At 35.7% G+C, this 23,396-nt stretch overlaps 4 protein-coding genes across 4 annotated transcripts in view; 2 read left to right on the top strand and 2 right to left on the bottom strand.

The window, feature by feature from the left end:
- The window catches only part of LOC147560364 (uncharacterized), a 57,302-nt gene that overhangs the window by 21,761 nt on the left and 12,145 nt on the right, over positions 1-23,396 (top strand). The window lies entirely within an intron of this gene.
- LOC147560371 (NDR1/HIN1-like protein 26) lies at positions 10,328-11,419 on the bottom strand. Its single transcript, XM_086657991.1, has one exon. It carries the CDS (start codon positions 11,308-11,310, stop codon positions 10,621-10,623), a length of 690 nt encoding a protein of 229 aa, XP_086514117.1. The 5' UTR covers positions 11,311-11,419; the 3' UTR covers positions 10,328-10,620.
- LOC147560372 (peroxidase 57-like) lies at positions 16,058-17,676 on the top strand. The gene is made up of 3 exons (XM_086662504.1): positions 16,058-16,466; positions 16,649-16,997; positions 17,110-17,676. The coding sequence occupies exons 1-3, from the start codon at positions 16,257-16,259 to the stop codon at positions 17,541-17,543; spliced, it is 993 nt and encodes a 330-aa protein (XP_086518630.1). The 5' UTR covers positions 16,058-16,256; the 3' UTR covers positions 17,544-17,676.
- Positions 18,288-19,954, bottom strand: LOC147560373 (peroxidase 3-like). Its single transcript, XM_086662505.1, has 4 exons — positions 19,463-19,954; positions 19,149-19,337; positions 18,906-19,068; positions 18,288-18,824 (listed from the first exon to the last, which is right to left on the bottom strand). The coding sequence occupies exons 1-4, from the start codon at positions 19,661-19,663 to the stop codon at positions 18,409-18,411; spliced, it is 969 nt and encodes a 322-aa protein (XP_086518631.1). The 5' UTR covers positions 19,664-19,954; the 3' UTR covers positions 18,288-18,408.

The raw sequence follows: 23,396 nt of genomic DNA on the forward strand, positions 1-23,396 counted from the left end.
GAGATGAGAGAGATTAATTAGAGAGAGAACATGAGAGAGAAGAGAGCGGAAGAAGAAGAGGAGATTTGGGTAATTTACTATGAAATTAGACGGTAGTTAACTTTCGTCAACAGTCAACGAGGTCAACTGTTAGTCCGTGACCCAGACCCTATAACGGACAAACTTGTGACCTAAACACTAAAGCCGGTGTTTATCTTTGACCCAAACACTAAATATCCCATCTTTTTTTCGAAATATCTCTAATAACAAAGAAGCAGTCAATGTAAAACAGAAGAGAGATGTTAGTGAAAATTTATGAACCCAAAAAGGGAGAGAGAGAGAAGATAAAAAATAATTGAGTAAAATCCTATCATTGTCAACAAAGAATCTTACAATACCCAATTTCCACACTATTCAATCATGTTTACAATATTAGCAAATGTAAAAAGAGTAAGGCCACTCCTATGCAGGCAAGGTATGATTTAGATGAATATTTAGGGCATCCAAAGTTCTCCCATCTAAAGCAAATGGCACATTACCATGAAAATCCAACCTATGGTGCCTTGTCTTCCAACTAAATATTTTGTACCTTAACCCTACCACCAAATCCACCCTTAAATCCACTGTCCCATTCGCAACCGCCCGGAAAACCGCTTTCGCTAACTTCTCCACTGCATCTTTAAAACTAAGCTCACTTTGTGTAATCTTCAAGTGTCCTTGATAAAAACCTTGTAAATAACTCACTCCAATATTGTCATTACCATGATATAGTACAACATTACTATCATCATAATAAATACCCATTCCTTTGTTAGGATTTGAAATTTGAAGATTCATGGTAATAGTGGTATTCCCGCGAAAACTAGTAGTATTCCGAACATCAAAATCCCTAACGGTGAATCGGACAATGGTATAACTAGGAGTCTTGGGGTGGAAACATAACCATATCAACACATTGTTAAGTGTTAGTTATAGTTATGTCATAGTTAGTTATAAGAGTGTTAAGTGTTAAGTGTTAGTTATAAGAGTGAGGGATATGCTTTGTTTTTGTCCCTTGATCAAGGGCATTCTTGTAACACTTAAACCCTATGTTTATCTCTATATATACTATGCAGCCCTACTCGAGTGGGTATCCTTGAGGTTTCAAACATTCTTCATGGTATCAAGAGCCTAAAAGATCTCAAAGTTTTCAGTGCCTCCTTCTTCTTTTTCTTCACCCTCATCTTCAACTTCTTTTCTTTTCAATGGCAGCTCCAATCGAGCAATCTAACCCACCCATTATTGAAAGTCCATCAAACCCAATCTCTATTACTCCCTCTTCCCCTGTTCCCTCCCCTACTATTTCTACTCTTCCTTCCTTGACTAATATTGCTAATCTCATTTCTATTCGTCTTGATCATTCTAACTACCTTCTTTGGAAAAGCCAGCTTCTACCCATTCTCCATTCTCAAGACCTCTTCAAATTTGTGGATGGTTCTCTTCCTCCACCATCACCCACTCTTCCCTCTTCATCTGATTCTTCCTCTATACCAAATCCTGACTATGTGTATTGGTACAGAGTCGACCAAATGCTACTCTCCTGGCTCAATGCTACTCTTACAGAGCCCATTTTAGCTCAAGTTCTTGGACTTAACTCTTCAAAAGCTGTTTGGGAATCACTTGAACAAACCTTCTCTTCCCTTAACTCTGCTAGGCTTATGAATCTCAAGCTTCAACTCCAAACATCAAAGAAAGGCTCTCTCTCTGTTTCTGATTATCTTCTTAAACTCAAAACATTATCTGATTCACTAGCTGCTATTGGTCATCCTGTAGCAGATGATGAACTTGTTCTTATTGTTCTTGCTGGTCTTGGACCTGAATATGAAAGTTTTGTGACCTCTGTCACTACTAGAGCCATTCCTCCCTCATATTCTGAACTTCACTCTCTTCTCCTCACCCAAGAGTTCAGACTTCAATTTATCTCAACCTCTTCCACCACTAACCCCACAGCTCTTCTCACTCAAACACCTTTATCTCCTTCATCTTCATCACCCCCTTTTTCTCGCTCATTCAACCCCAATCAAAATTTCAATAGGGGCTATAGGGGTCGCTCTTCTTACAGAGGTGGTGGTCGTGGAAGAAACTCCAATAGAGGGGGTTATTCAAGGCAATCTGTTCTAGGTCCACCTCCCTCTAGACAATCAATTGTCTGTCAATACTGTGGCAAGTATGGCCACACTGCTCGACAATGTTATTCTCTCAATCGAACAAATGAGCTGAATCAGTCCTTTGCTGCCTTAGGGATTGATTCCATTACTGCTGATCCACATTGGTATGTGGACTCGGGAGCCACTTCTCATATAGCTTCTGATGCAGCCTCTCAAATTTCTCGATCAGATGTTGCTCTCCCTGAAAGTGTGATGGTTGGAAATGGAAACACAGCTTCTGTCAATGGTGTTGGTAACTATCTTATCCCTTTTTCTAATATTATACTTCAAGACACTTTACTTGTTCCTTCCTTCAAGAAGAATCTTATTTCTCTCTCTAAACTTCTTGTTGATCTAAATTGTATTGCCATTTTTCATCGCCATGGTTTTCTGGTTCAGGACCTTCCCACAGGGAAGACACTCCTCGAAGGCAAGATGTCTAATGGTCTATTCCAAGTCTCTCCTCCATCCATCAGTACTCCTTCTCTCAACCTTTTTGCTCAGGCTGTTCCACCTGGTTCTCGCACCTCCTCTGAAGTTTGGCATCGTCGTCTTGCACATGTCAACAGTTCAAGCTTTAAATTTTTAGTTAATCAAAAGTTATTACCATTATCAAATTCTGTAATGACTAAGTTTAAATGTGATAGCTGTGTTTTGGGTAAACACCATCAATTTCCTTATCTTTCAGTTAATCATCAATCAAAATTTCCAAATGAGCTTATTCATTCTGATCTTTGGGGTCCATCTCCTTCTTTATCTAATTTAGGATATCGTTTTGTATTACTGTTTGTTGATGATTATACACGATATACCTGGATTTATTTTCTTAAGAACAAGTCCGAAGTCTTCTCTCACTTCAAAATTTTCAAACAAATGGTAGAAACCCAATTCTCAAAGTCTGTTCAAATTTTCCAAACTGATGGAGGTGGAGAGTACATTAGCAATGAATTCTCTGATTTTCTTACTCAAAATGGAATTATTCATCGCAGATCTTGTCCCCACACTCCCCAACAGAATGGAGTGGCTGAGCGAAAAATTCGCCACTTAGTGGAAACCGCACTCTGTCTTCTTCATCAGTCCTCTGCACCAATTAAATTTTGGCCAGATGCTTTTCAGACTGCCATTTTTACAATTAATCAGCTTCCCTCTTCGATTCATAAAGGTATCTCACCTTTTGAAAAATTGTTCCACAAGAAACCTAACTATAATTTCCTTCGAACATTTGGCTGTCTCTGTTTTCCTCTACTAACAGCTTATCGATCTTCAAAGCTTGATTTCAAATCTAAACCATGTATCTTTCTTGGTTATAGCATTAATCACAAAGGTTATCGTTGTCTGGATATCAATTCCTCTCGAATCTATATCTCAAGAAATGTAATTTTTGATGAATTTCAGTTTCCCTTTCGGTCATCTTCTTCTTCTCCTTTTCCAAACCCTAATTCCAACTTTCCCCTTTTTAAAAACCCTAATTTCCCTCCACTATCTCTGACGTGGTCAGTCCCACTCAGAGACTCAGGGCTCACTGGTCCACCTGGACCACCTCGCCCACACATCAGCCGTCCACCCAATCAACAAATCTTACGCTCTACTCACATCAGTGATCATCACCCACCTTCTAATCCAACGGCTCCGGTGGTCGGTCACTCTAACTCACCCTCACCCGCTACTTCATCACCCACTCCACCTCTCGACAATCAGTCCCCTACATCTGACGTCCATGTGGCCACCAACCCCTCTCCATCAGACCAGTCAGCCTTTTCTGAACCCACCACCAATACCCTAAATCAACGGTCGTCTTCTCCAACTACCTCAATCCTAAATAACCAGACATCATCTTCTTCACCTGTTCTTCAACCTCCATCTTCATCTCTCCCATCCAACCCTCCTTCCACAACATCTACTCACCCTATGATTACTCGAACTAAGGATGGTACTCGAAAACCAAAGGTCTTACTCAGCTCTGTTTCTCTATCTAGCTCTAGGGATTCCAATACTTTGGAGCTTGATGAACCTACTACATTTCATCAAGCTTCGAAGCATAAACATTGGATACAAGCAATGGAGGACGAAATGTCTGCACTCCATAAAAATAAAACATGGACACTTGTCCCTAAAGATCCTACTATGAATATTGTCGACTGTAAGTGGATTTTCAGAGTAAAGCAGAGAGCAAATGGTCAAATTGAGAGGTACAAGGCTCGGCTAGTGGCTAGAGGATACTCCCAACAACATGGGATAGATTATGATGAGACCTTTAGCCCTGTAGTGCGTCCAGCCACCATTAGAGCTATCCTATCACTCGCAGTTTCTGGTTCTTGGTCTATAAGGCAACTAGATGTGAAGAATGCCTTCCTAAATGGTGACTTATCTGAAGCTATATTCATGAATCAGCCCAAAGGTTTTATTGATCCTAGATTTCCTAATCATGTTTGCAAATTAAGTAAAGCTCTATATGGCCTGAAGCAGGCTCCTCGAGCTTGGCATTTCAAATTCAGTTCCTTCTTATTTCAATTGGGATTTCTCCAATCAATTTCAGATCCTTCAATGTTTTATTTTAATTCATCTTTGGGATTAACCATTTTGTTGCTTTATGTGGATGACATTATAGTGACTGGGTCCTCTTCTCTGGTACTCAATCAATTAATTCAAAAGTTGAAGACCAAATTCGATATGTCAGATATGGGTGATCTCAAATACTTTTTAGGAATGGAGGCATCTAGGGACTCAACATCAATTACTCTCACTCAATCCAAATACATCAATGATCTCTTGCACAAATTTGGTATGGCAAACTCCAAACCAGTATCCACACCTGTACTCTCTGGTAAGAAGCTTTCAAAACTAGATGGAGAGACCTTATCAGACTCCTATCCATTTAGAAGCCTTGTTGGTGCACTACAATACCTAACTCTTACTCGACCAGACATCTGCTATGCTGTAAATCAAGTGTCCAAGTTCATGTCCTCTCCTTCTTCAATTCATTTCATTGCAGCCAAGAGAATATTAAGATATCTAAAGGGTTCTATAAATGAAGGGATTTGCATTCGAAAATCAACATCACTTCCTATATTGGGGTTCTCTGATGCAGATTGGGCAGGTTCTCCAGATGATAGAAGATCTACCTCTGGTTCTTGTGTGTATCTTGGTCCTAATTTGATTTTATGGTCCTCCAAAACACAACCAACAGTGGCACGATCCTCAGCTGAGGCAGAGTATAGAGCTGTTGCTCACACAAGTGCAGATGTGATCTGGTTGAAGAATTTAATTCAAGAGCTTGGGTTTCATGTTCAAACACCTCCCATTGTTCACTGTGATAACATAAGTGCTACCTATCTTGCAGTCAATCCCATCTTGCACTCAAAAACTCGACATGCTTCCATTGATTTTCACTTTGTTAGAGAACAAGTTGTAGCCAAGAAGTTAGTGGTCAAGTTCTTACCTGGCAGTGAGCAAGTAGCCGACATATTTACAAAGGGTCTCTCTACTTCAAGGTTTAATGATCTAAGATTCAAGCTCTCTCTTGTCAAACGACGTTCGGCTTGAGGGGGGATGTTAAGTGTTAGTTATAGTTATGTCATAGTTAGTTATAAGAGTGTTAAGTGTTAAGTGTTAGTTATAAGAGTGAGGGATATGCTTTGTTTTTGTCCCTTGATCAAGGGCATTCTTGTAACACTTAAACCCTATGTTTATCTCTATATATACTATGCAGCCCTACTCGAGTGGGTATCCTTGAGGTTTCAAACATTCTTCACACATAAGTTAAGCCTAAAACAATTATAACTTGAATAAACCAAAGAAAATAACCAAACCGATATTCAGAAATTTTCTTTGGAGCAAACATTTTTGGGAAATGATAAAGTTACAAAAGATTTTGACAAAAAAAGGTGCCCAGCTGATGTGGCGGGTGTGGTTTCAAACTTTGACCAAATCTAGGCCGTTGAGAGATGAAAATCACAAACGCCACATCAGCTGGGAACTTTTTTTTGTCAAAATCTTTTGTGATTCTAGCATCTCTCAATATTTTTTTCTTTTCTTTTGAGATGATTTTGGTTGAAAAGAATAATTTGGTGTAGATTTAAGGGGCTGAATTTTGGGACTTTACAGGTAAAAACGTGACACTTTTATTGTGTCTCACGGGTGTCAGTACTGTGAAAGTGTATGTATGTCATGTCTTTGGCTGGTGTGGTTGGGTTCTTTGGGAATTTGATCGGATGGTTATTACAATTTTTGTCGAAATGGACGGTGGATGATGCATGTGACAGACTTAATGTTTTAAGTTGATTCTTTTCTTTTGGGTGCATGAACATTTTTTTAGTCACCGTCTGTTCCTAAGGTGAACCCTCTTGAACTGTAAAGGGCTAAATGAATAAGCGAAAGTCATATCTCAGTTTGACATATCCGAAGAAATGCTAGTTAGCTCGACTTGACATATTGGGAGTCATTGTGTTCGGCAAGAGAGAAGTGGTTTTCCTCTCTATTCAATTTTTAAATCCCTTGTTTCATTTCAATTTAAGAGAGATATCGACCGGACGTTATGCATTAGTATATATTTAAGAGAACATCCATTGTTAATAAAGTTTATTTACTGTAAAGATTGAAATACTAACACTAGGTTGGAAGAGGACCAACTAGGGCAAAAACAAATTTAGCAAAACAAAACTAAAAGAAAGAAAGTAATACACATATTTATACAAATTTAGCAACAGATTATTACAAAGTAAAGTAAAAAAGTGAAAATCAAATTCAATCAATAATACTAAAGCTAAATCAACTCCTACTTTGACCTTCTGCTTGACTTACATTCAGATTTTGAGAATTTGGAAGAGTAACAATTTAACACACATATCTCAAGAAAACAATGAGAAAACTAAATACAGTCTTAAGTAAGGAGTTAAAGTTGGAGTTCAGATAGCAAAGTTGTTAGGTAAATGAAACAAATTATGGTAGTGCTAGGTTCACAAAAACTTTTGGTGAGTTTTACACAAAAATGACGCGATAAGTTTCATCTGAAAGTTTGACTGAATCTCGATAGTTAAAAGATGAACTGCCCATCAGAATATTGGACCAAATACAGTCGAACTTTCAAAAGGTACTTGTCACATTAGTTTGGCATAAAATTCGTCAAATTTATGTGTGAACCTAGCATTTCCGAACAATTTAACTTCCACGTCGAAGAATTAGCTGAAATAAACTGAGCATCTTTTATCTTTCGAAGTAACTAAAATCAAACCATCCTGACCCACCTCAACAAGACAACTCGCATGCATCTGATGGTGCTTACTATCCCACGTGGACACCTTAAATCTAATCGTAGATGTTAGGTCTAATCGGAAACCCGCTTTCCCTCTCGAAAGCTCTTCACTAAACCTCTTCGATTTGTCGCCATCAACGGAGAGATTAGTTCCGCTTAAATCGACTGTAAGTGGATTTTCAGAGTAAAGCAGAGAGCAAATGGTCAAATTGAGAGGTACAAGGCTCGGCTAGTGGCTAGAGGATACTCCCAACAACATGGGATAGATTATGATGAGACCTTTAGCCCTGTAGTGCGTCCAGCCACCATTAGAGCTATCCTATCACTCGCAGTTTCTGGTTCTTGGTCTATAAGGCAACTAGATGTGAAGAATGCCTTCCTAAATGGTGACTTATCTGAAGCTATATTCATGAATCAGCCCAAAGGTTTTATTGATCCTAGATTTCCTAATCATGTTTGCAAATTAAGTAAAGCTCTATATGGCCTGAAGCAGGCTCCTCGAGCTTGGCATTTCAAATTCAGTTCCTTCTTATTTCAATTGGGATTTCTCCAATCAATTTCAGATCCTTCAATGTTTTATTTTAATTCATCTTTGGGATTAACCATTTTGTTGCTTTATGTGGATGACATTATAGTGACTGGGTCCTCTTCTCTGGTACTCAATCAATTAATTCAAAAGTTGAAGACCAAATTCGATATGTCAGATATGGGTGATCTCAAATACTTTTTAGGAATGGAGGCATCTAGGGACTCAACATCAATTACTCTCACTCAATCCAAATACATCAATGATCTCTTGCACAAATTTGGTATGGCAAACTCCAAACCAGTATCCACACCTGTACTCTCTGGTAAGAAGCTTTCAAAACTAGATGGAGAGACCTTATCAGACTCCTATCCATTTAGAAGCCTTGTTGGTGCACTACAATACCTAACTCTTACTCGACCAGACATCTGCTATGCTGTAAATCAAGTGTCCAAGTTCATGTCCTCTCCTTCTTCAATTCATTTCATTGCAGCCAAGAGAATATTAAGATATCTAAAGGGTTCTATAAATGAAGGGATTTGCATTCGAAAATCAACATCACTTCCTATATTGGGGTTCTCTGATGCAGATTGGGCAGGTTCTCCAGATGATAGAAGATCTACCTCTGGTTCTTGTGTGTATCTTGGTCCTAATTTGATTTTATGGTCCTCCAAAACACAACCAACAGTGGCACGATCCTCAGCTGAGGCAGAGTATAGAGCTGTTGCTCACACAAGTGCAGATGTGATCTGGTTGAAGAATTTAATTCAAGAGCTTGGGTTTCATGTTCAAACACCTCCCATTGTTCACTGTGATAACATAAGTGCTACCTATCTTGCAGTCAATCCCATCTTGCACTCAAAAACTCGACATGCTTCCATTGATTTTCACTTTGTTAGAGAACAAGTTGTAGCCAAGAAGTTAGTGGTCAAGTTCTTACCTGGCAGTGAGCAAGTAGCCGACATATTTACAAAGGGTCTCTCTACTTCAAGGTTTAATGATCTAAGATTCAAGCTCTCTCTTGTCAAACGACGTTCGGCTTGAGGGGGGATGTTAAGTGTTAGTTATAGTTATGTCATAGTTAGTTATAAGAGTGTTAAGTGTTAAGTGTTAGTTATAAGAGTGAGGGATATGCTTTGTTTTTGTCCCTTGATCAAGGGCATTCTTGTAACACTTAAACCCTATGTTTATCTCTATATATACTATGCAGCCCTACTCGAGTGGGTATCCTTGAGGTTTCAAACATTCTTCACACATAAGTTAAGCCTAAAACAATTATAACTTGAATAAACCAAAGAAAATAACCAAACCGATATTCAGAAATTTTCTTTGGAGCAAACATTTTTGGGAAATGATAAAGTTACAAAAGATTTTGACAAAAAAAGGTGCCCAGCTGATGTGGCGGGTGTGGTTTCAAACTTTGACCAAATCTAGGCCGTTGAGAGATGAAAATCACAAACGCCACATCAGCTGGGAACTTTTTTTTGTCAAAATCTTTTGTGATTCTAGCATCTCTCAATATTTTTTTCTTTTCTTTTGAGATGATTTTGGTTGAAAAGAATAATTTGGTGTAGATTTAAGGGGCTGAATTTTGGGACTTTACAGGTAAAAACGTGACACTTTTATTGTGTCTCACGGGTGTCAGTACTGTGAAAGTGTATGTATGTCATGTCTTTGGCTGGTGTGGTTGGGTTCTTTGGGAATTTGATCGGATGGTTATTACAATTTTTGTCGAAATGGACGGTGGATGATGCATGTGACAGACTTAATGTTTTAAGTTGATTCTTTTCTTTTGGGTGCATGAACATTTTTTTAGTCACCGTCTGTTCCTAAGGTGAACCCTCTTGAACTGTAAAGGGCTAAATGAATAAGCGAAAGTCATATCTCAGTTTGACATATCCGAAGAAATGCTAGTTAGCTCGACTTGACATATTGGGAGTCATTGTGTTCGGCAAGAGAGAAGTGGTTTTCCTCTCTATTCAATTTTTAAATCCCTTGTTTCATTTCAATTTAAGAGAGATATCGACCGGACGTTATGCATTAGTATATATTTAAGAGAACATCCATTGTTAATAAAGTTTATTTACTGTAAAGATTGAAATACTAACACTAGGTTGGAAGAGGACCAACTAGGGCAAAAACAAATTTAGCAAAACAAAACTAAAAGAAAGAAAGTAATACACATATTTATACAAATTTAGCAACAGATTATTACAAAGTAAAGTAAAAAAGTGAAAATCAAATTCAATCAATAATACTAAAGCTAAATCAACTCCTACTTTGACCTTCTGCTTGACTTACATTCAGATTTTGAGAATTTGGAAGAGTAACAATTTAACACACATATCTCAAGAAAACAATGAGAAAACTAAATACAGTCTTAAGTAAGGAGTTAAAGTTGGAGTTCAGGTAGCAAAGTTGTTAGGTAAATGAAACAAATTATGGTAGTGCTAGGTTCACAAAAACTTTTGGTGAGTTTTACACAAAAATGACGCGATAAGTTTCATCTGAAAGTTTGACTGAATCTCGATAGTTAAAAGATGAACTGCCCATCAGAATATTGGACCAAATACAGTCGAACTTTCAAAAGGTACTTGTCACATTAGTTTGGCATAAAATTCGTCAAATTTATGTGTGAACCTAGCAATTCCGAACAATTTAACTTCCACGTCGAAGAATTAGCTGAAATAAACTGAGCATCTTTTATCTTTCGAAGTAACTAAAATCAAACCATCCTGACCCACCTCAACAAGACAACTCGCATGCATCTGATGGTGCTTACTATCCCACGTGGACACCTTAAATCTAATCGTAGATGTTAGGTCTAATCGGAAACCCGCTTTCCCTCTCGAAAGCTCTTCACTAAACCTCTTCGATTTGTCGCCATCAACGGAGAGATTAGTTCCGCTTAAATCCGCATGAATCCAAGTTGTATTTTTTGAAGGCTGATAAAACGGAAATAGTAATGGTGTGACACCAATAGGTTGTTCCTGATAAAAAACTGTCCCTTTCATTTCATCATAATAAATCCCGATATTTTGGTTAGGATTCCGAGCTGTTACATCAAATGAAATTTTAGCATCCTGTAAACCGTTTTCTTGATTTAAACCCGTTACGGAAAAATTTCTCATATGAAATCTTGGCCTATGAGGACGTAAACTAAGCCAAAGAATAAAACCGATTAGTCCTATGAAGAAAAGTAAACTTAGAAAAATTGCACAGAGGAATTTCGAAATGCGAGTTGTGAGACTTTCTTTCACTCGGTGAGCATAATAACGAGCGGTGTGGTGACGTTTTAACGGGCGATTTTCGGAGTATGGGCGATTTTCTGGGTACGTTTGTATCGGAATTGTATTGTTTGATGACATTTTTACAGGGAAAATGAAAGTAGGTTATGGGCACAGTGGAATTGGAAATAGATTAATGACAGTTGAGAGAAGGAGTTTATGTAGTCCACCAGAAAAGGTTTGTGGAAGGAATATTTTTTATTTTAGGAAGTGAGAAAGAAAAGAATATGCAAAGTGGGGTGTTTGCTCAAGTTACACTCCAGAATACAGAACCTGAGACAGCAGATATTTATTTGTTTTGTGTCTCTTTTTTGTAAAGGCTGAGTTTTGAGGTTAAGGCGGAATAACTTTTTTTTCCAACAAAAATTCAAAATTCTTTAGAAAAAATTATGTGTTGAGCTTTTCTTAATGAAAATAAAAAATAATTGAGATTTTTAAGAGAGATTAGCAATTTGATGTTAGAGCACAGTGTGATAGTCCCACATCGTTCGCGAGATATTGGAATTTAGAACTATAACTGCACATTCAAACTTAGTAAGTGATGAGGCTTTCAGCGTGGAACAAAATCTCACAATGCGGTAGGTGGTGGTTAAGTAAGGAGAAAATCAAAATCGAGCATGTGAGGGGTCCATAGTGTCTATATCCCTACTTTGATGACTGGGTGAATCATTTGTTTTTGCTAATACCGAAACTTTGTGGAAGGCCGTGGCTCGTGGAACCTTAGCCAAGAATAAAATTCCACATATGTGGGCATGGAGTGGCAAAACCGTAGACGATATCCTTAACAGCCAAGGCTTGGGGCGTCATACCCAGAATAATAACTAGTCTCGTCTAAATTGTCAACAACATCAGATACCAACACAACACTAGTAGAAGCTTTGTTCCTTCAGAGATGGTTATAAGATTTCAATAGACCATATGTATATAGCTAAGAGATGAGTGGGTTTAAGATATAAATGAAATGTTCATGATGGGTCTTTATACATTACTAGTTTTTATAGATATAAGAGTTGTTAATTTGGGAAAAGATCAAAAGTGATAAGCAAATGATCATGTAAAGAGTTGATCTAGCTTTCTTCGGAGAAATACAATGATGCCAACCTTTATTACTACAATTGCCTTAATCCTCTCTGCCATTCCCTCACGAAGAAAAATTCATTTTCATGAACGAGTCATTAAATGTATTTCACGCCCCCACCTATACAACATTTTTCGAATAATGATACAACAGTGAATGTGTCAGATTTTCATATACATCATCATACTTCAGAAAGAATAAAGCTATTGGTAGTATAAATCACCGACGATATTCTACGCCTAAGTAGATCGTTTTTGCACATAAAACAAGTATACTTTGACCCAATTTAATAAGTAAGATTTGATTAATTTGAATTGGGATCATATTAGGGCACTGAGAACTCTCTATGCTTAGTAGCACCATTCCCCATAATCTTAATTTCTTTGCACCTTCCCCTAGTTGATTATTTATTCAATAGATACTCGAGGAGTACTAACTTCTAACACATTGACAACGTAGATGGTAGAATATTGTCACAATGCTAGAATCTGGATCACTCGATACATTTGGTTTAGATTTCAAAGTTCTGAAATCTGAATCATATTTGTAAGGCTAATTAATATATTTAAACACTAATATCTCTTGTTTTTTTTTTTTTGTTGAAAGATCTATCATCTTGTTGCCTACATTATTTGTCTATTGGACAATACAGTCAAAGAAAAATTTCACATTTTTTTAGGGTTTTTTGAGACATTGAAGGGAAGGGCCAAGGAGGCAAGTCCTTAGAAAGTGGGGTAATTAATGGCTAAGCTCTTTGACTTTCTCCAAATTCTAGGGACCACCCAGCTGGTGACAACAAACTGGATCTATTGGGGCTCTATGTACTGGTTGACTTCTTTAGTCCACTCTTCATAAGTCAACACAGGAAAATTTAAGGGTCCAAAGGTATATAGACCAAAATAATGTTCAAAAAAGGTATATGATCCAATCTTCTCAAAATATGTATATTTAGTCCTTTTACATTATGGACAGAAATAACACACTTTATGAAATTATACCGTCCATGTCCCTCCCAAAAAAAATCGCGGGATTTTTAATTTTCTGGGTGAATCCGGAAAGTTTCTAATGTGAGCGGCATGATTTGGGGGATTTAAAGCTGGCAACAGTAGCAAGAGCAAAATTGATTTTTCTCTCTCTTCTAAACCGTTTTGGAAATCAAATATTTTCCCAAATCATTATTACTCTCTCCTCTAAACAGATTTGGAAATCAAATTTTCTCTTTCCTATTATCCTTTTCTCTCACTTAACTTTCAGATTTGGAAAGAGTATATTTTCTGGGATCAATTTAGCGTGATTTGGGATTTACTATACAACGTATATATCACTTTCTCTCACTTAACTTTTAGATTTAGAAATAGTATATTTTTCTGGGAACATTACAACAGTATTTATTTCGTTTTTACTCATACATAAATACACATCGAATACAAATAATGAAACAAATACGTAAATTATATGTTATTTATGACGAGGAAACCATCATTTGTCATGTATACAACGTAATTTATCAAATGTATGTGGGTCATGTTCAATAAATTACACATAAATTCTTTTACATTACACATCGTTTACATTCCGTTGCAAAAAAAACGTACAAAATCTTCTCTGATTCAAAAATGGTGCCCATCCATGTACTCTCCATTTGTAGTCTTGAGCAGGACAAACAACGGTTACACTATATTGTCGAAGAGCATATCTAAATGTTTTTGCACCACCAAGAAACAACTGACCAACTTCAGTAAATATTTTGTCCCAGCCATCAGATTTTAGTTTCGTTGACTTACTTTGATTTGATGATTCTGTTTGAAATTCCATCTGTTATATCAAATCTACACACATAAATACACATACATTAAACAAAAAATCATATATTGTATTATAAACTACATTTACAGTCCCGTAAATTATGTATAATGTTTGTCAAATTTTGACAATATTTGAAGGTTTTGCGTAATTTGGTAAGCTTAACAAGGCTACTGTTTTGGGTGAAAAGTACGCGTAATGGTAAATAAATACTACATATTTTATGTGCACTTATACGATGTTTTAGAATTTATTATAAATTATATATAATGTATAACAAATTAAGCGTATTTTAGATTCTCTTATAAAAACATGATACGGAAGATGTTTGCGTAATGTACTAGAAAAGTATGAAAATTTACAGTAAATTACCTATATTGTATATTCTGTTATGATAAACGTACGGAATAACACCTGGTTCATAAAATTGTACGAAACCAAAGATCAGAGGTGAAGAAATATCAGAAAATCAAGAAGCTTATACCTAAATCTAATGAAAAATGATATGATAATCGGATGAAAACAAAACATAATCGATTTGAAGGAATCAGTAAAGAAGGATTAAACATCAAGATCATAAACAGTTATGAATATCTTAGAGAGAGAAAATAAACCTCACAAATACAAAGTTAATGAATTAGTAAACAAACATTTGAAAACAAAATCAAAATCAAAATCTGATATGTTTAATGTTAGAGAGATAGGGAGAATATGATTCTTTAACCTGAGAAGCAATATTGGATATTATCAATGGTTTGAACAAAGAGTTTCACAGTTTTAAACCTGATAAACAATGGAGATTTTTACTGCTGCTGTAATGAAGATGAACAATAGAGGTTTGTACTGCTGCTGGTGAGATTAATGGAGGTTTATTGGAGCTTCCGTTTTTAGAGAGAGAGAATGTTTCCAGATTTCAGTTACTGAAGATATTAAAGATAATGGTAACTTTGAATTTAAACGTAATTGGAGAGAGAATGTGGAGATAAAAATGGAAAAAAGATATTTTAGATTTTAGAATGTAAATCAGATTTTATATATAAAGAAGTTACGGAAGATATTAAAGATAATGGTAACTTTGAATTACGTGATTGGAGAGAAAATGTGGAGATAAAAATGGAAAAAAGATATTTTAGAATCTAAATCAGATTTTAAATATAAAAAAGGTTAGTATAGGTATTATAAATAAATATGTTTTCTAGGGATTTGTGTGTTTCTCTCTAGATGAGACCAAATGGACTAGATATCCATTTATATTATTTTTTTGGTTTTAAAACCTTTTATAGGTTTAGAGAGGACTATATTTGTTATTAAGACCCGTTTTTTGGGCTATAAGCCCAAAAATTTAGCCCAAAAATTCAAAATTTAATGCTTATTTTGTGAACTTTTGGCTTTCATATATACATACATATACATACATATATCTAACGAGGGGTTGGTTATTTTATCATCATGGCATTTTATTGTCTATCACATCCTACATTTGTGCTATGACTTGGAGTACGTGTGACTATAGAGGTCTGTCTGGGGAGACCAATCCAGTTTTGGACTTCCTCGCAACAATCTTATGTGCTTGATGCTTATTAAACATTAATGGAACACTCAGTTTGACTTTCACTAATAACACGGAAAAATCCTGGACGGGTCTAGTGATTATCTATAAAATCATAAATTACTGTAGAAGTGGAAATAATATATTATTCGAAGAAACTTGAGGAACTCCACGTGTTATACATATATCAAACTCTAAGATTATCTGGACGAGGAGAATTGGAAATCCAAATCTATCAAATTATATCAATTCGGGTACAAATAAACAATTGAGCTTTAAAAAGTGGAAGGGGGACATCATTAATATCATCAACATGAAATTATAATTAATTAAGTTAATCCATGCACTCCGGCTTAAATTCATGCATGTGAAAATGTGATGAAAACAATAAAAAAATAGTTGAGAAATGTTAGAAATTCAAGAAACAGCAAATTTCAAACCCTAGTTAGAGCTACTAGATCTACAAGGTAGTGAGTTTCCACAGTTCACACATACATTTCGAAGAATCTCGATCGAAAAATAATGAGAATAAAGAGACTTCACTGACTTAGAACAGAAGATGCTTCAATTTTTTCAGAGATATTTGAGGCTTCTCTAATGGCTTCACTTCTTCGTCTAAAGCTTACATTTTTAACATTCTTTTTACTTTTTACCACAGTTTTTTCGGGTCTTCAACAAGGGTTTTATAAACAAACTTGTCCACAAGCAGAATTTCTTATCAAACAAATCGTTAAGAAGCATTTCAACCTAGATCCGTCAATCCCCGCCGGTTTACTTCGCTTACATTTCCATGATTGTTTCATCAGAGTAAGAAGTTTTTCCATTTTCTGGTTACTCAGTAAAGAGTTATTGGCCACACATTTAAACATAAAATATCAGTAGCAACAGTATTTCCCTTGAAACCGTCGCCAAAACAAATGTATAATGTGAGTTTATATATTTTTATTTCCTTGTTTCACTTAAAAATGGTATTTGTGGTGCTGGTGCAGGGTTGTGATGCTTCTGTTTTAATTGATAGTGATGGAGAAAATATAGCAGAGAAAGAAGCTCCTCCAAATCTAAGTCTAAGAGGATTCGAGATCATTGATGAGATAAAACAAGTATTGGAGAAAAAATGTAAAGGAATTGTTTCTTGTGCAGATATATTAACTTTAGCCACACGAGATGGTGTAGCTTTATCTGGAGGATCGTCATATAAATTACCAACAGGGAGAAGAGATGGAACAATTTCAATCATGTCTTCGGTTCATATTCCTGGTCCTTCTTTCTCAGTCGATGCAGCTTTAGATGCTTTTACCAAAATAGGTCTTGATTTGGATGATCTCACTACATTACTAGGTATTTTCATTTCCTTTCTTTTTCTTTTGTTTCCCTCTAACTATATTTTATTAGTTTTCACAACGTTTGTGAAACCGTTGCTAAAACTTTATACACAATATTTCATGTTTAGGAGCTCATTCTATTGGATTTTGTCACTGTGGGTTCTTTGTGGATCGGTTATACAACTTTAGAGGCATGAACCGACCCGATCCAAATATGGATTCCGATTTAGTAGCCCAACTTCAGAAGAAATGTCCACGGCCCAAAACTCAAATTTTCAACATAAGTCAAGATCCTACGGTTTTCATGAACCCAACGAGTGATACGAATTTTAAGTTAGACAGTTCGTTTTACAATGGAGTACTCAGTGGAGCTTCGCTTCTTCAATTAGATCAAGGTCTAGCTTTTACTGATCTTACTAGATCTTTATCATGGGACTACTTGAATAATCCTAAAAAATTTCGAAAAAAATTCGCCCGTGCCATGGTTAAGTTAGGCAATGTTGGTGTGCTGACAGGAAATCAAGGGCAGGTTCGAAAAAACTGCAGAGTAGTAAATCCATAGATGATTCAGTATTCCATAGAGAAATCTCTTAGGCATTTGAGATATGCATATGGTGGGTTTCGATAGAGGAATCTTGTTGTAAACATATATTTGTTTTGTTCTTGTTAAATTAGTACTAATCTTCACTACTTCATATGATTTCATTTCATTTTTCTTTACAAGCTTTTAGGGAATTAGGGTTATATTATATGTTGCTTATTTTTTTACTAAGCTTTTGAGTTCTTCTTTGAAATAAAAGAAAGTAATAAGCGAGATGATTCTTTACTACTGGTATGAAAGTGTCTTTCTGTGTGAACTTGATAGGAAAATAATAGGAGAAGTTACTTCTTGGAAATACTAGTTTTTATTGAAACTAGGTTAACGTAGTGTTACGTATGACATGTCTAAATTCTGGCTCGAGGTTTGAATTGATTCGAGTCAGATTTCAAAATGTTTATTTTTGTCTAATATGTGATGTCTGACTCGTATGAATGACTAATTTGAATTTATTTTGGGTCCGTCTATAAGTTTTTTTTTTTTGTCGAAAAGTCCACCTATAAGTGAGATGAGTCAATCATGAATTAGAAAAAGCAAACACCATGTAAGATAACCATTCTCAACCCTATTTGCGTCTTAACTCTTACCCTTTACTGTTATTTTCCGTTATATTCACCCTTTATAGATGTAAATCATTTGCTATTACAAATATCGTTATATCCCTAGTGACAGTAGTGGTACAATAGTATAAAATAACAATCCCAAAAGTAGTAAACAAATAAAACTATGTTATATCCTCTTACTAGCTTCATGGCTCAAGAAAGAAACAACAAAATGAAAACAACATAAAGATGGGAGTAGGTAAAAAGAAGAGAAAAAGAATCAAAATCTAGCTATTAACAACTGCACATCGCTTTCGAATCTCACCAGCCGATCCAATTTTAACCTCAATTCGACCCATTTTCTCCATGGATTTACCAAATTCTTCGAAAAAGTTAGATAAATCTCCACTAACAAGTTTTTGAATGAAAGATCTTGAAGCTGAATCAGTGATTAGAGCTGCATCTGATTCGAATAAACCCCGTCTCTTAAGTACTAATTTGTAGTAGCTAAGATCAAAAGTCCTAAAACTTCCAGGATCCATCTCAACTAATGTAGTATTATCAGTCGCTATTTTACACTTTCTTGCCTTCAAATTAGCTGCATATTGACTATCAAGAGAAGGATCTTGATCACCTCTACCCGTAAAATTGTATAAACGATTCGAAAACGAAGGGCAATGAGAGATCCCGATTGTATGAGCACCTGTTCATAATTATGTGAAAAGGTTAGAGCTTATTATGATTTTTTGATAAACCATATGAAGTATCTTGGCGAGTTTCTTACCAGATAACAAAACAAGATCTTTCACATTTAGTCCTCTATTCGCGAAACTTGTTCTTAGGGTAGTGAAATTGTCGAATGGAGCAGGAATATCACGTAAAGCTTCTGCTAGGAGCGAGGTTTTTCCGTCTCTTCGCCCAGTAGGAACACTCCAAGATGGACCTCCCTATTAATATAATGAAACTGATTACCATTTCCAAACTAAGAATAAAATGAGTTGAGTGGTTCTAGTGTTAAGTTTCTTACTGCAACGGAGACGGAGTCTCTTGATACTAAAGCAATAATATCTGCACAAGAAACGATTCCAGGACATTCTGCTTCTACTAAGCTTTTAACTCTGTCGATGAAATCAAAACCTTGGAGTGATAGATTAGGAGCAGCATCTTTTTCTGCATTTCTTGATGTTCCATTCAAAAGAACAGAAGCATCACATCCCTTAATCAAGAAAAAAACAAGAAATATCACCAAAACAAAGCAAAAACAGAGAAAACAGAGGATAATAGGGGAAACTGGAAATCTCCATCAATTGCTATATGGAAGAAAGAAAAATTGTATCTTACCCTCACAAAACAGTCATGAAATTGCATTCTAATAAATGAAGCAGCCAGCGTTGGGGCGTGAGGGACGTGTTCCTTCACATAATCAAGAACGATTTTCTCAGCTTTCGGACAAGTTCGATCATAATAACCCATCTTTAATTGACCAAAAGCAGATCCTAATGACCCAAAAACAAGCAAAATCAAAATACAAGAATAATCCATTTTATGAAAATGAGAAGAAAACTTCAAGATGTAGTTTGAGTACAGTGTGATCTAATGAGTGATATTATTTTTGAATTTATAGTACTTCAATTAGATAGAATTTACACACAAATTTGAAAAAAAAAAAGCCAAGATTTGGTATTATATTATGATAAAGCGAAATTATTAAATTCAAATTAGATATTAAAAAGAAAGGAGTAGCTAGAGAGTAGTTTGGGGTTCGGATAATATATTATTAGAAAGAATTTTAGTTTTAGATTCTTTCTCCTTTGAGTAATGACAGAGTTCAGTAAGTGGCACATACCACTTTAAAAATGAACTATAAGCTCATATGATCCATCGGTTGAACTCCTAAGCAAGTACATATGATCCATCCGAGTTTAAACCACAAAAAAACAACGAAACTATAAGCTCTCGCTTGTTAGGGTTGAGACATTTAATGCTTATGTGGCCTTGTTTAAATCATGTTAATGATGTAAAGTTCGAATTTCAGAATTGTGACACAGACTAGTCAATTGGTTTTGAGTTGGATGACCACAAACTTAACATGGTATCAAAGCTAGAACCACACGTGATAGGATTAAAGCCACACGTGCTCCACGCCACCCAAAGAAATACACGTGTTAGGCTCAAAGAACGTCACCCGTGAAAGGGCGTGTAAGAATACTCCCACATGGGAGAATGGATATCTAGCAACCAAAAATATAAGGTCTACGTCCTCTCTTGCCAAATTAATTTTGAATTGAATGACCACAAACTTAACAGATATATCTTTTCGCTAGATAGGGTTGAGGCTACTTGTCAAGATTAAATGTCCAAAGACACATAACTTTTTTTTAGTACTTTAACTGTTTCTATAGTAATTATTGCCGGATGCTCACGCTGCTTCAAACATTATTTTTCACTTTTCTTTCCCATCATTATTTTCATAGAGCTCAAAAACCGAAAACTAATTTTCAAATTAAAGTATATTCTAGTGAAATGTTTTGTGCAACTCAAAATAGACTAATAAAATAAGAAATTTTATGGGTTCAACGTTATATTACGTTGTCAAAGTATATACTTCAACCAATTATTTAACTAAAAAGATCAATTAGGTTTAGGAATATCTAAGTAAGCATAGGATGATAATATCCTCACTATTCCTTTAAATAAAACTTTAACTGACAGTAGGCGTTGGATTCTTACTAAGTCAGAGGACTATTCCGTTTCCTCTGATCCTCTCTCTATAAAAAGTTTAATGCTAGTCCTAATGTATCTCAAGATGAGGTTTCTTTCTAGAAGCACCTTTGACATTTACACACTTTGCCGCGTATTCAGATTTTTCTTTGAAAATGTTGTGTTAATGTTTTACCTCTTAGTACCAAGCTTTGTTATATTATTAAATGTAGTGATATCTGCCCTGTCTGCCATATATCTACTGAAACTGACGCGCACTTATTTTTACATTGTTCATTGGCTCGTTGCGTATGGTTTCACTTCGGCATTAGAACTGAATTAATCACTTACATCATACCAAATAGACACCACCATGTACTCTTTTATCTTATGGCACATATGGAAACATCGATGCACAATCCTCTTTGACACCAAACAACAAACTCCAGATCAACTCATCCGTGAAATTACTTACTCCTATAATCATTTTAGGTCTAATGTTACTCAGCAAGTTACTACTTTTAATGGTCACTCAATTCCTTCTCACGATATATGTTGGAAGCCTCCTGTTTTTAGTATGATCAAGATAAATGTTGATGCTTCTTTTATATCGGCGGATAAGCCGGCATCTATTTGTTGCATTGCTCATGATTATAAAGCTACTTTTCTTCTAGCCAAAGCAGATATTATTAGATGCCGAAACAGCGAAGAAGGAGAGTGCCGAGCACTCTTGCTAGCCCTCGAATGGGCGTTGCAGCTCCGTTTTTTGAAGGTCATTATCGAATCAGACTCTTCCAATGTCATTGATGCAGTTTCATTTGGCAAGAGCACGTGTAGTTGGATCTCCAGAGCTACTATTGAAGAAATCAAGGAGCTGAAAAGTAAGTTTCAGGAAGTTACTTTTGTTAAGGTTGCTAGAAAGGTTAATATTTTGTCTGATATTATAGCTCGAACAGCCCGAGTCTCTTCATTGTCTTGTGTGTGGGACACTGTTACATCTTTTTTGTTTAAATACTACAAGAACAATATCTATGTTAATACTAATTGATATATATGATATTCCAGCAACTTTATCAAAAAAAAAAAAAAAGGGATGATAAGTCCAAATTGGTGGAGCCATAGATGTGTGGCCTTAGGAAGGCATCCCCCCATGTTATTTATTCACTTTATCTAATAATATGTTGCTCTCTCTAAAGAAAAAATAATATGTTGCTCATTGGTTCAACTTTTCTTTTATACATTATTGTTTCAAAAAGAAAAAGATTTAGGCCCAGCCAGCTATAAATTAACTTTTTTCAACAAAAAAAAAAAAAAAAAAGCTATAAACTAACTTCGAGTGGCGACAATAGCTTCTGGTACCCACAAGATTTATTTTTATTGGAAAAAAGCTAAAGTTCTATACATGTCATTTGCTTCTTAACCTGTGTAAATCATTTGTTATTACAAATACCATTATATCGCCAGGGACAGTCATGGTACAAAATATAAAATAACAATCTGAAAGTAGTAGTAAAATCGAACTATTTTTTTTTTTTTTTTTTTTTGTTAAGAGGAGTAAAATCGAACTATGTTATATACTCTTACTCGCTTCATGGCTCAAGAAAGCAAAAACAAAATAAAAACAACAAAAAGATGGGAGTGGGTAAAAAGAACAGGAAATTAGGCCAAAGGCCCAATTTTCAGGTTTTTTTTATTAAAAAGACATCATAAGTTTTTATAAAGTTAGGGCCCAAATAACTTTCTAAAATGTTCCTCAAGGACAATTTTGAAGACACCCACATTTTCAAGGTCAAACTTGCCCTTTGTCTAATAAACAATACCCAAACAACCAATTTGAAATCAAAACCGCATTCCCCGAGCTCATAGCTTGGCTCAATTTATAAGTTAAAAGTTGAGTTCATAGCTTCTAGCTGAGTTTTTGCACACTTCGAGTACTATCGAATATTGCGTTTACCGCATTCCCCGAGCTCTGGTTCTTTTGCTTTCTTCTTCGAATTGATATAATTTTTGAGGGGCCTCTTTAGCTATATGCATGTCACGTCTTCGCGTTATGTTTTACAAACTCCCCATGTTACACTTTGTTATTTTTTTTAGCCTAGTCTCTCGACTTCTGTAAGTGTAGCGTAATTTACTTTTTGTTATTGCTTTATATCCTCAATAAAAATGGCGCTTTCTTTCTTCCGCACCAGCGTATAATATCCTGCATTTTCCACTTGATCCTCTTTTGATTCAGTTTTCAAAACATTGGAGTACCGGATCATCCAATTCTTTGATACTAGTGATGTTTCCTTGTCCCTTTCCATTGTGTTTGCTTAAAACGTTTATGCTGCAGGCGCAGTAACAAATTGAATTGTGTTTCTTTTCCTGCTGGTGTATGTGAACAGGATTCTTTTACTCGTTGTTTCAAATCGTTTCCACCTGAACCTTGGAACTGGAATATATACTTATTTCCACTTTGGTGTTGCGGTGTGGTAGTTAGATATGGATTACATTTCCCAATCAGGTCATACAATTGTAGGGGACGATATTTGAGAGAAAATATCTAGATAAGATTTATAATAAATTTAGACATATA

The sequence above is a fragment of the Eschscholzia californica genome, unplaced genomic scaffold (assembly GCF_041429995.1).
Source record: "Eschscholzia californica isolate CP2 unplaced genomic scaffold, dmEscCali1.0.p SCAF_2, whole genome shotgun sequence".
Taxonomy (NCBI): domain Eukaryota; kingdom Viridiplantae; phylum Streptophyta; class Magnoliopsida; order Ranunculales; family Papaveraceae; genus Eschscholzia; species Eschscholzia californica.

Coding starts and splice junctions, on each gene's coding strand:
- LOC147560373 (XM_086662505.1), bottom strand. CDS start 19,663: ATGGATTATTCTTGTATTTTGATTTTGCTTGTTTTTGGGTCATTAGGA. Junction 19,338..19,462: donor TTCATGACTGTTTTGTGAGG/GTAAGATACAAT, acceptor TTCTTGATTAAG/GGATGTGATGCTTCTGTTCT. Junction 18,825..18,905: donor AGATCTTGTTTTGTTATCTG/GTAAGAAACTCG, acceptor AATTATGAACAG/GTGCTCATACAATCGGGATC.
- LOC147560372 (XM_086662504.1), top strand. CDS start 16,257: ATGGCTTCACTTCTTCGTCTAAAGCTTACATTTTTAACATTCTTTTTA. Junction 16,467..16,648: donor TCCATGATTGTTTCATCAGA/GTAAGAAGTTTT, acceptor GTGCTGGTGCAG/GGTTGTGATGCTTCTGTTTT. Junction 16,998..17,109: donor TGATCTCACTACATTACTAG/GTATTTTCATTT, acceptor TTTCATGTTTAG/GAGCTCATTCTATTGGATTT.
- LOC147560371 (XM_086657991.1), bottom strand. CDS start 11,310: ATGTCATCAAACAATACAATTCCGATACAAACGTACCCAGAAAATCGC.